Here is a 15,283-nt window from a genome sequence, read left to right on the forward strand (position 1 = left end):
ATTATTTTAACATTTAATATACAATATTATTCTAAAACATAATGCAAATTATTTTAACATTTAATATACAATATTATTTTAAAACATAATGTATATTATTCCAATACATAATATATATTATTTTAACATTTAATATACAATATTATTCTAAAACATAATGTATATTATTTTAATAATTAATATACAATATTATTATAAAACATAATGTACATTATTTTTACTCATAATATTCACGACAATATTTTAAAATGTGGTCACCACATACTACACACGTACAATTGTACGTAAATATAAAGCTTGGCCTCAGCTCCTCCCCATGTAAAAGATAGAATAAGTAGCTGCTAGCCTAGCCTTAGCTTGCCAAATTGAGTCTCAAGTCTCAAGAAACAAATTAAAAATCATATTTTCATTCAATTCCCATATATATATCAAACTTCATCATTCATCAATTCAATTCCGATCGATCCCTACATACATATATACCTACCTTTCTTAATTAATTCAGATCTATCAATATAATGATGGATTTGTATGGAAGTGAAGCCGCCGCCATTGGAAGTACTACAACAAAACCAAACTGCTACCTCTTGAAAGCATTGCAGTTCTTAGTCCCATTGTCTCTCCTAATTTTGTCCTCCTACAATTTTCACTTCTCCCACGCCTTGGAAAGGAAGTACATGTTCCTCATTTGTAATGGAATACTTTTCTTTCTCGCTAAGACCCTCACTTTTACCTCTTCCTTTACTCATCTCGACTACACGTGTCTGCCGCCGCCGTTTAACGTTCAATCTCCGCCGCCGGAGACTCTTATTGGCCTTGACAACGATGTGGCAAGTAAAAATGATATGGATGATGCACTACAGCTTCAACAACAACAACAAGAAGAGAAAGAAGAGATATTCTCATCAGGCGGGCATGGTGGAGCTTTGAAGGAAGAAGAAGAAGAAGAAGAAGAAGAAGAAGAAGAAGAAGAAGAAGAAGAAGAAGAAGAAGAAGAAGAAGAAGAAGAAGAAGAAGAAGAAGAAGAAGAAGACAATGATATGAACATAAACACAGAAGAGCTTAATAGGAGGGTTGAAGAGTTCATAAGGAAGATGAAAGAAGAAATCAGAATTGAAGCTAAACAACACCACCTTATTGCAGTGTAATCATACATACATACATATTAACATATACATTATATTACCAGTGTCTTAGTTGGCTAGCTAAGATCTCCCTTTTATCCTCCCTTTTTATTAAATAATATTTCAGTCCTTGTGTGCAAACTTCATTAATAACATTTTTACAATAATAATGCGGTATATTTATTCTGTGTTTTACAAATTGTACTATTTTTTTTCAAATATAATTCTAATAAAATAAAGGCCTTGGTAAAAAATTGGCCTATATGTTAATTTTAATTTAATTTATTTGACCACTATTAATTATTTGATTTAGTTAAAATATCAATATAAGTGTTTGGTTAATAGTTTTTTGCAACGCTAAAATGCTAAAGTTCAAAAAGCTACTCTAAGCAACTTTTTCAATTAGCTTTTTAAGAAAAGAAATTATACCAAACAGCTATCAGCTAACAGCTAATTTACTAAACACTTTTCTACCACAGCTAACGTTATCAACTAGTTATGCTCTCTAATTAACACAATCAGCTAACAACTAACAGCTATTAGCTAACAACCATTTACCAAACATGCTAAAATGTATTACTTTGCAAAGTATGTACACGTTATTTTAATCAAAACTTATTATTTGTATGTGCGTGGTAAGAATTGTTTGTGCATTTCATCCGTCCGAATCAAATTTCGACTTTTGTGATTTTGTCCCACAACTTACACAGAGAGAGAGCCGAGAGGGTTCTCTTGTTTGAGCTAATGAGTAGGTCAACTTTGAGACAAGTTAGGCTAAGGTTCGTTTAAGTCTACATGCCCATGTTCATGATGAATTCTACATTTATTATACACCACCTTCACCCTCAAAAGGTGGAGTTCCTCGACCTCCGAACATTCACATCTGGGTCTAATAAAATTATAGACGGATAAATTACAATGCCTCATCAATCATTTACTAAAAATAAACAAAATTGTATAATTAAACATTTTTATTATTTTATGAATTTTTAAACACATCTTTAAAAGAAAATGGTCAAATAAGTCTTTAAACGTTACACATAAGTACAATTAAACTCTTAAACTTAACGCACAATTAAACACTCGAACTTCTCAAAAGAGTCAAATAAGTTCGTTTTACCAATAACCTATTAGTTACGGATATAATTATTACTGTTGATAGCACTGACCACCGTTCGCCACCGCCATTAAAAGAAAATCAATTGGCCATTCGTCAACAACCGATGAGTCGCTTCTCCATAGAAAAGGTAATCAGTCGACCGACATTCCAATCGCCTTCTCCATTGGAGAAAACAACCGCTAGTAATCTTTTTCTTCAATAGCGTCGTTCGCTAAACACCGCAATGTTCATTGAAATTGTCACAAATTCTTATGACCAATTATTCCAAATAGATAACCGGTTATTGAGTTTAGATGCACAAAAAAATATAAAGTTTGAATGTTTAATTACACATTTTTAAAGTTTAAGAGCTTAATAGTTAAAGTTCAAGGGCCTATTTAACCATTTTCCTTTACTTAATATAACAAAAATATTTACATTCTTTCAATTTTTGAAAGGAGGTACGAAATAAAAGACACGGAGAAATTTCGCTAATGTCTATACACTTTGTATAACTACAAACTTGTCACCCATCTTTCCAAAATCTTCAAGCGCAACAAAGCAACTTGCCAACCTTACACCACCATCAAACCTGCAAAAGAAAAAAAAAAACAAAAAAAAAAAAAAAAACAAAACAAAATTCCTCATACAATGTATAAAATCATGACTTACATTGTGCCATATAAGTTTTAAAAAACTTTAATAAATAAGAAAATCCTATATATAATGTCTTATAGCAATAATGGAACCATGCTTTGTGCTCCCCGGAGATAACTTTAACTAAAGGAAGTTACTTACAATGCAACTAGCAAAGTGAAATGTACAACTTTTCACAGCACACAGCATGATGCTGCTAGACATTTTACACTCTTCCTTGGTAATCAAGTACTAGGAAGAAAATCAAACTGATAATTATGCAGTTGATGTGAATATATATTATGAAACTATGTCACTAATCCAGCATCATATCATCGAATCACATTATTGTTTATTTTGATCAACATCATTATTTAACTACGCAACCATAATATAACCACAACATTGTCAGCAGAAATGAACCGACAGACAAGCTTTTCAGTTTCCACGTGCCTTCTTCCGTTTCAAAAAAGAAAAGGCATGCATGATGATCCAGGAAATGGAACTTAGTGATGATTGCTAAAAATGTATGTAGCACAATCTATGGGGTCCTTCGAGTGATTGAGCTAGTGGAAACAAAATCACAAACGATTTCATGGAATGTAACAGATCAACCATGACTTATATTTTCCCAGGAAAAGCATTCTAATTGGTTTGCTCTCTTGTCCTCAAGAGAACAGCACAGTAGAAGTTTCCAACTATGTGGTCCAAAAGAGCGAAACTATCACTTTCATCAGATGAACGTCCTTTTTTTGTTTACAAAAAATCATCATGAAAACAAAGAGAGGGTCCCCAAATTAAATGAATTGCGTTTAATGACGACATACCTGTAATGGAAAAATCTAGAAGTGGCACGAATTCATGATGAGACACACAACTTGCCTGCCAGCTCCATATATCAATCTACAGAATGAGACAAAAACAGTAAATCCCATGATTCAATGTTCCCTATCCATTCATTCACTATCAACTCAAGAGTTTGGATTGTAATACGCCAGAAAAAAGAGGAGTTACGTTGCTAACTTGCTGTCCATCAGTTGTCTGAGTTATGAACTTAAGAGATTTGGGTGTTTATCTCACAGACTAGTGGCCACTGATTCTTTTCAGTTCGATCTTTAAATAATAATTCAACCATTAAAGGTAATGATAAGATTGCCCAACAACCCAGTTCTAAAAAATTTCTTAAATCAACAATACATGATATTTATTGGTGCATTCAATTTGCGTTTAGACAGATAGCAGGCCCTAAGAAAATTTAAACCATTAAAAACCACATATTACAGAAGAAATGAAATACTGTAAAAGGGTAAAAGGTAAAAATACAAGAACCTGATTTAGTGATCAATCAAATGCTAAGGAGGCCTATTCTCTCTCTTCATTTTCCCTCTCCGTATCTGATAAAAAATCCATTTTCATCTCGACATCTGACTCACTTCAAACAACTGAGGAGCATGACTGCATGGCTAATGAAGAATGTCGATATTTTACCACCAATGAAGTAAAGGCAAAGCACAAAACTTTCTGAACTCCCTTCTTTTGCTGTCTTTTACAGAGGATACATCATCTAACCAATCATTGGAAGAGGATCCAAGGAACTGAATCATAGCCAGTTATATCAAAACAACGATATTTGAATAGGAAACATAACATGAAACATTCACTTGAAAGCTTAGATAAACAGTTCGTTTACAATTTATCAGAGTTGCAGTCTTCACCACAAAAAGGATTGTATATGTTCATCAATCATCATCTCTCTTTCAGAGATGCCCGAAGAAAATATGAGATCCCTTACTGATCAACAGCATATCATATCCTAAAGTAGGAGCTTAATAAGATGAATAAACAATCATCTCTTCCGTTATATATGCCTAAAAATTACTTGTGATCTGTTTCAGCCATAAAAAACAGAAGCATATGTCAAACAATGTAATCTTTAGAAATTTGCAGGCACTAGCCTGTTAATTATGCAGAGTACTTGCATTTTTCTTCCCTTCGTAGAGATGTTATCAGCAACAGAACTTATTTATGAAAAGGGAATAACAGAAAAGGAAATTATTTATGAATCCTATATTTCACACAAGCAAGATGCATTTATTAGAAGAAACTGAATAAAATTTAATCAGAAACTTTACATTGTTTCCATTTACTTATGTACATATTCCACTACCATGTGAAATTGATTTCAGACTATCTTCCTAAGAACCAATCATCCTTACAGAAATTCAAATTCATCCAAGAACCAATGAAGACAAGAAATACAATATTGGGCTTAATTTCTTGAGCTATTATTGGCTTCTCAAGATTATGGTGAACTATTAGCCCAATCACTTTCTCCTTTTGAATAAGTTATCAGTTTACTCTTTCTTAGCCTTTTTTCATTTTCATTTGATAGATCATAGATATCCCTCTCTAAGCTATCCCAAAGACCAATCTAATGATTAGCAAACAACAATCAGATGTTAACAGGTGAAAGAGATGAATCCATCACAACACCATTGGGAGGTGGCATGCTTTTCACCTCATCAATTAGTCTTGTGAGTTGTTTCGTAAGCTCTTGATGAACATAATTTGAGCGCTCTACTGTTAGTGATGATTCGGAAAAAAGAGTTGCAGTTAGAGCATTGAACTCTTGAAACCAGTCTCCATTGCTGTATCCATTCCTTATATTGTCATAAGGAAGCAAGGAGCTTTCTTGTCGCCATCGATTCAAGAAATATTTTTCGGGAAGCTGAAAATAATTTTTCATCAGAAGAACACGAAGAGCATGTCTGCATAAGATCCCAGAAGTTTCAAATTCCTTGCAGGAACAGTGGATCTGTTCATCTTTTGGCGCCCAAATAACAAGGCGTTCATCATCTTTTTTGAAGTGGCGAAGGATGTACGGACCATTAGCCATTTCAGATGCAGTGTATTGCATGGCCAAGATTAATTCACTTTGTAATCTGCTGAAGGAAAAATCAGTAAGAACATTCTTTGCATGCTCTTCCACGGGTGAGCAAGTCCTAAGATGCATGTACTGCCAATCATCATGTGACCGAGTTTTATAGTTTGATGAAATTGCAACCTGAAAATTGTAAATAATAAAATTATTAACAATAAATACAGAGGAAGTAAAAGTGCTCAGAAAGGTAATGGTTCCTTATCACAACTAGAAAAGTAAATCATATTATCATAATTCCACATGGAACCCTAAGGTTTGTGACAGTAATAAATGGACCAACTCTTGTTTTTGAAATTCCACCTACACTGTCTGTATGTCTAGTCATCCCCAAAGAAACATGTTCTTTGGTACTTCTGCCAGTTTTGCCCAACGAAGCAATATTTTCCAATTCAAGAAATAGAAGAGACTTTTAATAGAATTTCATTGTGAACCAATTTAATATCTTTTATAATTTGGACTTTAGTAAAATGATCCATGAAATTACATAAGATTTAGATGCAATTTTTAAAATATTATGAGGTAAATGTTACTGTCACAAACCTCAGGGGATCCAAGAAAAGTTATCCCAATAGATTAATTACTTTATAACTGAATACACTTTACCCGATCAAAGAAGCTGCGCAAACATGTATGCTTGCCAAAAACTTCTTTCAAGAATGCATTTATGTACTTTGCATACGACATGGAGTTCATTTGAGCAACAAAACAACCTCTCGTATAAGCAGATGCCCAAGATACCCGGAGTAAAAAGAGTAAAGCAATATGCTTATCTGAGTTTAACCCAAACCGTGAAGTCATCTCATTCCAATGACATTCAAACTCTTCTACACTCTCCAAATCATATAACACTTCAAACTCAGATTTAAATTCTGCATACCGCGATCCAAGTGGAAGAGAGAACCAGTTGGATATCTTTGGCAGGATGTTCCAAATAGAGATAATGTGTTTTGTGCTAGGTAATTCACTTTGGATGGCATCTCTGATTCCAAGGTCAATATCAGTTATAATTGTTCGAGGAGGTCTTCCTTTCATGAAACGAAGAAAAGCCTGTATCAGCAAGCATAAAAGTTAGACTATTAAGAAGGCAAATAAAATGTACTATAACATCTCGAATAAACTAGAATGATCCAGAAGGATTTCTGAGGTAAACCTGCAAAGCCCAGATGAATGAGTGTGGCACTTCATCCTGCAGTAATGCGCAGCCAAAGAAGATAACTTTTCCATAATTGTCAATGCCAAGCCACACTCCAAAAAGCATACCATATGTAATTGATCGATATGTTGTATCAAAATAAACTACATCACCAAAAGTGTTGTATGCATGAACTGAGTCTCCATATGACCAGGCAATGTTCTCAACCTTATTACTTTCATCAACAGTAACATCATAGACAAAGTAAGTGTCAGTCTCTTTGGCAGCCTTGCAGGCTTCAAGAAGATCCAATGTGTCACTTTCTCTTTTCTCGGTCAATAAGGCATCATTCTCTTGAACTACTTTCTTGTGGTTTTGAACAAAATTTCTAACATCTCTTTCCAGAAAGGGCAGTTGTTCGCCATGAATTTCCTTTTCCAACTCAAGCACCTTAACTATTCGATGGATTGGAAAACCAGCTTTTGAGAGCAAAAGAATGCGTTCTTGATCCGTTTCTTGGATTTTACGGTAAGCTGGAAGTAGGCGTACTTGTTCATCCTCTAAGAGTTCATGATTATGCACATTACTAAATTGGACAACACACCATTGAGAAACTCCATCCATGACTTCCTTTGATAGATACATCTTTGCATCACATCCACACCGAACTGACTTCCTATCCCTATGATGCTCTCCGGTGGATTTCTTCCTCATAGGCGCAAAACCTGATCGATAACAAACAAAATCTCTCTTATAGATACCCAATTGGGGGCTCAATCTGGAGCGCTCTTTCCTAACTGAAAATCCATTCCTTCTAGCAAAATTTCTGTAGTACTCAAATGCATCTTCATCACTCTTAAACACCATACCAACATAAGGAGAAACCATTGGTTCTGTTGACCTAGACTCACTTCTTGCCAACTGGGATGCAATGGTTGCTTCCTCAGTCTCTCCCTCATACGAAAGGAAACATTTCCAATCCCCACACGGGCATTGCTGCCTTCTCATCCATAAATTCTTCGAAGGCACTGACACCATAATTTATCTATACCTACTTACACAGATTCACATAAAAGGTGTTTAGAAAGACCCAGAAGCAACCCACAACAAGAACTTTAAGCGAAATATTACACAATGTTATGCCTAAAATGGAATCACGGTATCAAGGATATAAAGCAAAATTCGAACTTTATGTAGATTCTGAAAGTGGGTATCTAAACTCTAACAAAATTGCTTTTTGGGGTAGGTTTCAAGTCTTTCGATCAAACCAAATGCATACACATAAAACATAATCACTGAAAAACTGTACGAGCACGAGAGTGAAAACAAGATTGATATACGGTTAAAGGGAAATTTTTACATTACCAGTGAAGAAGACAAGGGATGGAAATTCAGTATTTCTCTTTGACTGTCCCCAGAGCTCGGAGTGCTACTCAGTTTCTGTCGCAGTTTTGTTCGACTGACAATCGGAGGAATTCTGCATAAGGAGAATCCAATTCGAGATTATGGATGGATCAATTATTAACTTTTGGGCCAAAATTTTTTATAAAGCAAATAAATGTTTGGGCTGTGATCCGGAGGGCAAATTCGGTCCACACGATCCATAACTATTGGCAATTATGTTGAAGGTGGACACACTTCCAAAACTGTTCATAATTATGAATATATAGTACAAAAATTATGAATATATAGTTATATAATTATGAACATAGAGTTGTGAACATAATTGTGAATATATAGTTCTATAACTATATAGAGATTCAATAATTGTGAATATGAAGTTCAAAAATTATAAATATATAACTTTATAATTATGAACATATAGTTCAGTAATAGTGTTCTATAATTGTGAATATAAAGTTCAATAATTATGAATATGAAGTTCAAAAATTATGAATATATAGTTTATAATTATGAACATATAATTCAGTAATTATGAACATAGAACCATGTCCACCTTGCAAGGTGGACACGGTTCCACAACATAACGATTGATAACTATTCAACAATTATATCGTGGACCATGGTCCAAAAACGGCGTCGTTTCTTTAAATAAATAAACGGTAGCCGTTACAGCTTAACAGAGTGTGTATTTTTGATGTGTTAATTTCCAAATGAAACTGCAATGTATCTAAACTGACACTGACATTGACACTGTCACACGTATTATTTTTATATTATCAAATGAAACTGCAGTTGTGTTGAAATGAAACTGCAGTGTATACAAAATGAAATTGAATAACAATTTCACATATTTGAGTGTATATTGTCCAGTGAACTGTAGTTATATCAAAATGATATTGTAGTTGTGTTGAAATGAAACTGCGGTGTATATAAAATGAAACTGAATAATATTTCACATATTTGAGTGTATATTGTGCAATGAAACTGTAGTTATATCAAAATGATAATGTAGTTGTGTTGTAATGAAATTATAGTATATATAAAATGAAACTAAATAACATTTTCACATATTTGAGTGTCTAATGTCAAATGAAATTGTAGTTATATCGACATGAAACTGTAATTGTGTTGATATGAAACTGCAGTGTATACAAAATGAAACTGAATATGTTACACAATCAAAGTTACTTTTTGCGGACGGCGCGGAATAGGTGCCGTTTCTTTTCATTAAAAGAAACAACGCCGTTTTGATGCCTGGACCACAATGCATTGTGGACCACGGTCCATAGTATAATTTGCCATAACTATTGGATTCGAATCATACAGTCCAATTCAAGAAATACAGGAAAATTTTATTGTGGATCATGAGTCAAAACAACGTCGTTTCATTATATATTTTTAAAAAGATATTACTGTTTGGTTGCTCGCACTGTTATCGTATTTCAGCAGTCTCTGGTCTACGTATTTTCCTATCATTCTCTAGTTTTGTTGTTCATGTTTGATCTCTCTGTTTTTGCTCATTCAATTCCCAGCTTTCGATAATTCGATTCACAACTTTCGATCCTTCAATTAAGTTGATTATGGATCACATTAGGGTTGTGCAGTGTATATTAGTGGACCGCCCACCCGTCCGGATTTCGAATTGGGATAAGTCAACTCAATCCGTTTAAATTCCTTATATAATCTTTTCGGATTTTTCATGTTCGGATGGGATCAGTTTGTGTCGAATTTTGATTCCAATTCGAATTATAAAAACATTGAAAAAACTTTTAAAAAAATAAACTGTTGAAAGTTGAAATAATAGTCCATCTAATTTCTTAGTCCATACAAGATTACAAGTTAGAAACTTACAAACTTAATACTTAATAGTTAGAACTAAGAAGTGAGAACTTACAACTAAATTACCATTTACAAACTTACAAATTACAATACACAAAGCTATTTAGCTAGTTAGGTACATATTGTAATTTGCAAACACAAAAGTTTAAAGTTCAAACTGTCCAAGTGTTAGAACTTACAGGCTTACAGCATAGTAGCATTATGCTACTAGCATACATAGTTACAGACTGTTCAAAAATCAAAATAAAAATTCACAAATCACAATTCACAAGTCAGCAATCAACAGATCACACTGTTACAGCACTCAACTACTCAGCAAGTCAGCAATTCATCATTCATTCATTCCTCTTCCTGCTCAATTATAAAACCATTAAGGCCAATAAATTGAATAAAGACAAAGGGAACTACATATCAACTTAAGATTAAAAAAAAAAAAGAAAAAAAAACTCAGATTGCTTTTTGTCATATCATGTTAGAGTTGGGGGCGAATTGCTTCTTGAGTTTTGTCTCAGAGCAACATACAAACCTAAACTCCCAAAGTCCTTTTAATTTAGACAAATGGTGGAAGCATCATCATGGCCATAAGCAACACGAAATAAATGAGACTATGAGAGGAAGGAAAGTGATATACCATAATTCCAGAAAGGCATAAATCCTTACATCTTTACCACTTACCATAATACCAGATATCTAACAGTGAGGGGCCTAACTGACTAAGGGCAGCAACATTTATAAAAAAGTTACAAAGCCACTTAGCAGTTCTGTATTCTTGCCTCAAAGCCCTCGACCACTCAACAACAAAGAGTCAACACATGTATAATGTATTAGCATTTAGCAATCAAAATAAACAGAAATGAGTGTTATATAAAAGTATTACAGCAATTGTTGGGAGTGTTTCGACAGTACTTAGTGAAGAACCATCAGCTCCAGTGGACAATTCTGCACAAAAGAAAAACAAAAAGAGTTTAGAAATAATAGAAAGTGTAAGTGTTAACAATTTAGAAAGTAGAAACCTAGAAAGTTAGAAATTGTATCCTTCTCTAATCTTTCAACATCATCAAAGTTTTCCTCAACAGAGATTGGATGATTGGGTGCCCTCAACCAATCCTGTGCACAGACTAGGGTTTCCACAATTTTAGGAGTTAAGGAACTCCTAAATGCATCTAATACCCTACCACTAGTACTGAATGCATTCTCAGAGGCAACAGTTTAAATGGGAACAACCAGCACATCCCTTGCCATTTGAGAGAGTATAGGAAATCTGTCACTGTTAACCTTCCACTACCTTAGCACATCAAAGTCCACATTTTTCTTCACCTTCCACCAATTTTTCACTTAGATAAATTTGCAATTCAGTCTGCTTATTGCTTCCACCACTTTCCATTCTCAGTTTTTTTTAGCTGGCTTTTCATTCTAGCTTGAGGTTTTCCAACTGAAGTTTGAGAATGGACAAGTTCAGATAGCACAGATTGCATAGTAGGGGATGCAGACTGCACATAGGTAACATAGTAGGTGGCTGCATAATCTTTAAACAGCTCAACCATAGAAGATTGAACCTTTGCAAAGCATGATTTTCATTTTACATCACCATACGACTGGGGCAAATTGGGCATGCATGTACTCAATCTTATCCCTAGGATCCAAAATATTGACATAAAATATCAAGAAGTTCATTTTGTCTGGATCTCCCCAATATTTTTGATTTTTTTTTTTTGAAATAAAACATTCTAAATAGAATTATAGAAGGGAAATTACGATAAACTAGGATAATATATCTAAACCCAAAAACTGAGGGGAATGTCACTGCCACAGTTACCCACTCTCGAGTAACTGCACAGACTAAACAAAAACTACTAAATACTGAAGTCAAAGCTCATCAAAACATCATAAAGGGGAAGCAATCCCCGGTGTCTACGCGTCATCACAAAAACTGTAATCTAGCTACAACCGTAGTCAACAAAGTCTAAGCGGAAGGGAAAACTAGTCTAGCCTCTACATGGATACTAGAGCTACACATTACTATAAAAATGCGCACTCTCATCATGCACTGGGTCCACCTGAAAGGGGTTATAAAACACATAGGAAAATAAACCCGTTAGCATATAATGCTAAGTATAATGCCACTCAACCTTGTAACATACTATAGATATAGGTTGGAAAACATTTTGCATTCATACACATTCTCAAGTATGAACATAAGCAAACTATACACTCAATCAATAGATCTCATTTAGATATACTTCTATATGCTTAACAACCTATACTCATATCAACAGATATTAACTCATAAATAATGCTCTTGCATATAACATGCACTGGAAACTATGATACAACTCTTCTATTAAGCTACTATGCACTTCTTGCAATCATGCTGATACTTTTAAGTTAGATAATGAACTGGAATTATACTATCAAGTAAGATTACACTTTCATGCTTTTACTCAAGGCAATGAATGATGCTTTATTTATCATATACTCAAGATAAGACATATGTTATGACATGATGTAATTCTACAAATGAAGATATGATACTATATATATATATATATACTTATGCCCTCAATCTTTATATAAAAAGAGTATTTTTCTGTGGAGGATCTCTGTTGAGTCACTTGACTCACTTTTCTCTTCTTTCTTACTTTCTTTCTTTCTTGCTTGCTTTCTTTCTGAACTCGTGGGAGGAGGTAGGAACTTCACGAATCGTGAATGGACCTATCCGGGCTTGACAAATCTGGCCGGCCTAATACTCATCTCGCCCACAGAACCGGTACTTGTGGTTCTTAATCTCTATGGAATCAGGTATCGTACCTTTAGTGTGCACACCCCCTAACTAGGATTCCAAGCCTAGCGGGTAGTATCGAACCAAGCAACTCGGAATTGTTCTACCAAGTTACTACTAGAATAAACTATCGTCCTCTGTGACCGTTTCTTTCTTTTCTCATAACTTCTTTCTTTCTCTTTTCTTCCGAAAGGACATAGTCTTAAAGGGAACCTCCAAAACATAGATTTTCCTCACTTTATATAAATAGCATATATATCTCATGCAACTTCTCTTTCTCATGCTAGTAATCTAAATGCAAGCTTCTCAAATGCATACTTATATCTCATGCAACTTCTTTTTCTCATATTGGAAATCTAAATATAATGCAAACTTCTCAATTCATATAGATATAAATTTTCCAAAAGATATAAGGGTTTTGAAAATAGCTTAAGGCTTTACTTTGAGCCTTTTATTGTACAAAAGTTTTTAAATGTGGCAAAATAGACTTTTCAATGCAAAGTTTGGAAAAACAGTGACTTATGCAAGAAATCTCAATAATCTCATCAATTCTTCTATTCATGAGCTAGCAATGCAATTAGCACATTTAGTCAAATACTCTTGTAAACAGATGCCAACATATTACTTCATAATCTTGTACTCAAATATTCAGGTAAATACTCAGGGATTAGGGTTCACACTTGGTCTGGATAATTTACTTCTACTAAAAAATCATACAAATACGACTCACACTAGCGTGTCGTTACGAGCCCGAGTGTGCGAGCCTCACGAGCCCACGAATCTCGGTTTGAAACAACACATAGCTTCGCGGCTTCTGCACAACTCTGGATGGCCAGGCCCAAGACTGGTTCAGGTCCTTGCCGACGGAGTCCATCCCCACTTTTGCCGCCCTAGCTAAGAAGTTTATGTCACACTTCGCGGGTAGCATACAACGAAGGAAACAGTTTGCCGACCTGTGCTACTTGAAGCAACACAAGTCGGAGACCTTGGCGGAGTACCTGAGCAAGTGGAAGAGGGAGGCCACGGGATGACCAATTTCGACGAAAGGTCCGCCATCCCATTCTTCACCAACACCTCAGATCCGGTCCTTTCCACAGCGACCTCGTCAGGAACGAGCTAAAGAAGTTCACGGAGTTGATGGACCGCATCGCGCGTATGCCAATGCCGAGGCGGCGGAGAAGAGGAAGAAGGAGGAGGAATAAGGCCGGGGCTGGGGCGACAAGGCACCTCAACCCCAGGAGGATCGCCGCCCATCACGGTCACGCTGTGATCGGGCTGTGCAGTGTATATTTGTGGACGCCCACCCGTCCGGATTTCGGATTGGGATAAGTTAACCCAATCCGTTTAAATTCCTTATATAATCTTTTCGGATTTTCATGTTCGGATGGGATTAGTTTGTGTCGAATTTTGATTCCAATTCGAATTATAAAACATTGAAAAAACTTTAAAAAAAATAAACTGTTGAAAGTTGAAATAAGGAGGTCCATCTAATTTCTTAGTCCATACAAGATTACAAAGTTAGAAACTTACAAACTTAATACTTAATAGTTAGAACTAAGAAGTGAGAACTTACAACTAAATTACCATGCTCGCGACCTGAGTAAAGAATTCAAGGGGTTCTGCGACCAATGGTACATAAAACACACCCGCGTAGCGGTGCATGCCCGCAGGAAAATGGACAGGTGGAGAACGTCAACAGAACCATACTGGACGGCATAAAGAAAAACTTGGACGCAGCCAGAGGAATATGGGTGGAGGAGTTGGACACCGTCCTATGGGCATATCGTACCACCCCAAGAAGAGCTACGGGGGAGACACCATTTGTGCTAGCATATGGTTTGAAGCCCGGGCTCCCGCCAAAGTCGTGATACCATCCCACCGGGTCGAGGTGTACGACCCAACATCAATGATGAACACCATGCCGCCGACCTCCACCTCATCGACGACAGAAGGGAGGACGTCGCGGTTCGCGCGGAGAATTACCAGCGTCAAGCAAAGGCGTACCACGACAGGAGAGTCCGGCTGCGCTACTTCCAGGTCGGCGATTACGTCCTATGAAGGAGGGAGGCAAGCCAACCCAAGACGGGGGCAAGCTCGCCCAAAAATGGGAAGGTCCATATGTGGTCAAGGCCATAGTGCGCCCGGGCAGCTACAAATTGAAGACTCCAAATGGCAAGAAGATAGACAGAGTATGGAACTCGGATCACTTGCTAAAATTTTATCAATAGAAACATATTTGTAAGATTGCCCGTCCCCTCAATAATTCTTTTTGTTACTCATAATGGAATTACGAATTTCATTGTGAAATCTTACAGCGAATGGGGAAAGG

General features: G+C 35.6%; 1 protein-coding gene across 3 annotated transcripts; it reads right to left on the minus strand.

Moving 5' to 3' along the window:
* Positions 1-4,930: 4,930 nt before the first annotated feature.
* Positions 4,931-8,428, minus strand: LOC109185544 (putative protein FAR1-RELATED SEQUENCE 10). 3 transcript variants are annotated; one of them, XM_019335484.1, is made up of 4 exons: positions 8,298-8,428; positions 6,951-7,983; positions 6,539-6,847; positions 4,931-5,923 (listed from the first exon to the last, which is right to left on the minus strand). In XM_019335484.1, the coding sequence occupies exons 2-4, from the start codon at positions 7,968-7,970 to the stop codon at positions 5,312-5,314; spliced, it is 1,941 nt and encodes a 646-aa protein (XP_019191029.1). In that variant the 5' UTR covers positions 7,971-7,983; positions 8,298-8,428; the 3' UTR covers positions 4,931-5,311. The 3 variants fall into 3 exon arrangements, with proteins under 3 accessions (XP_019191029.1, XP_019191027.1, XP_019191028.1); XM_019335482.1 differs by having other exon boundaries at positions 6,404-6,847; XM_019335483.1 differs by having other exon boundaries at positions 6,404-6,847; positions 6,951-7,986.
* Between the last annotated feature and the right edge of the window lie 6,855 nt (positions 8,429-15,283).

Source organism: Ipomoea nil, unplaced genomic scaffold (genome assembly GCF_001879475.1).
Source record: "Ipomoea nil cultivar Tokyo-kokei standard unplaced genomic scaffold, Asagao_1.1 scaffold1334, whole genome shotgun sequence".
Lineage (NCBI taxonomy): Eukaryota > Viridiplantae > Streptophyta > Magnoliopsida > Solanales > Convolvulaceae > Ipomoea > Ipomoea nil.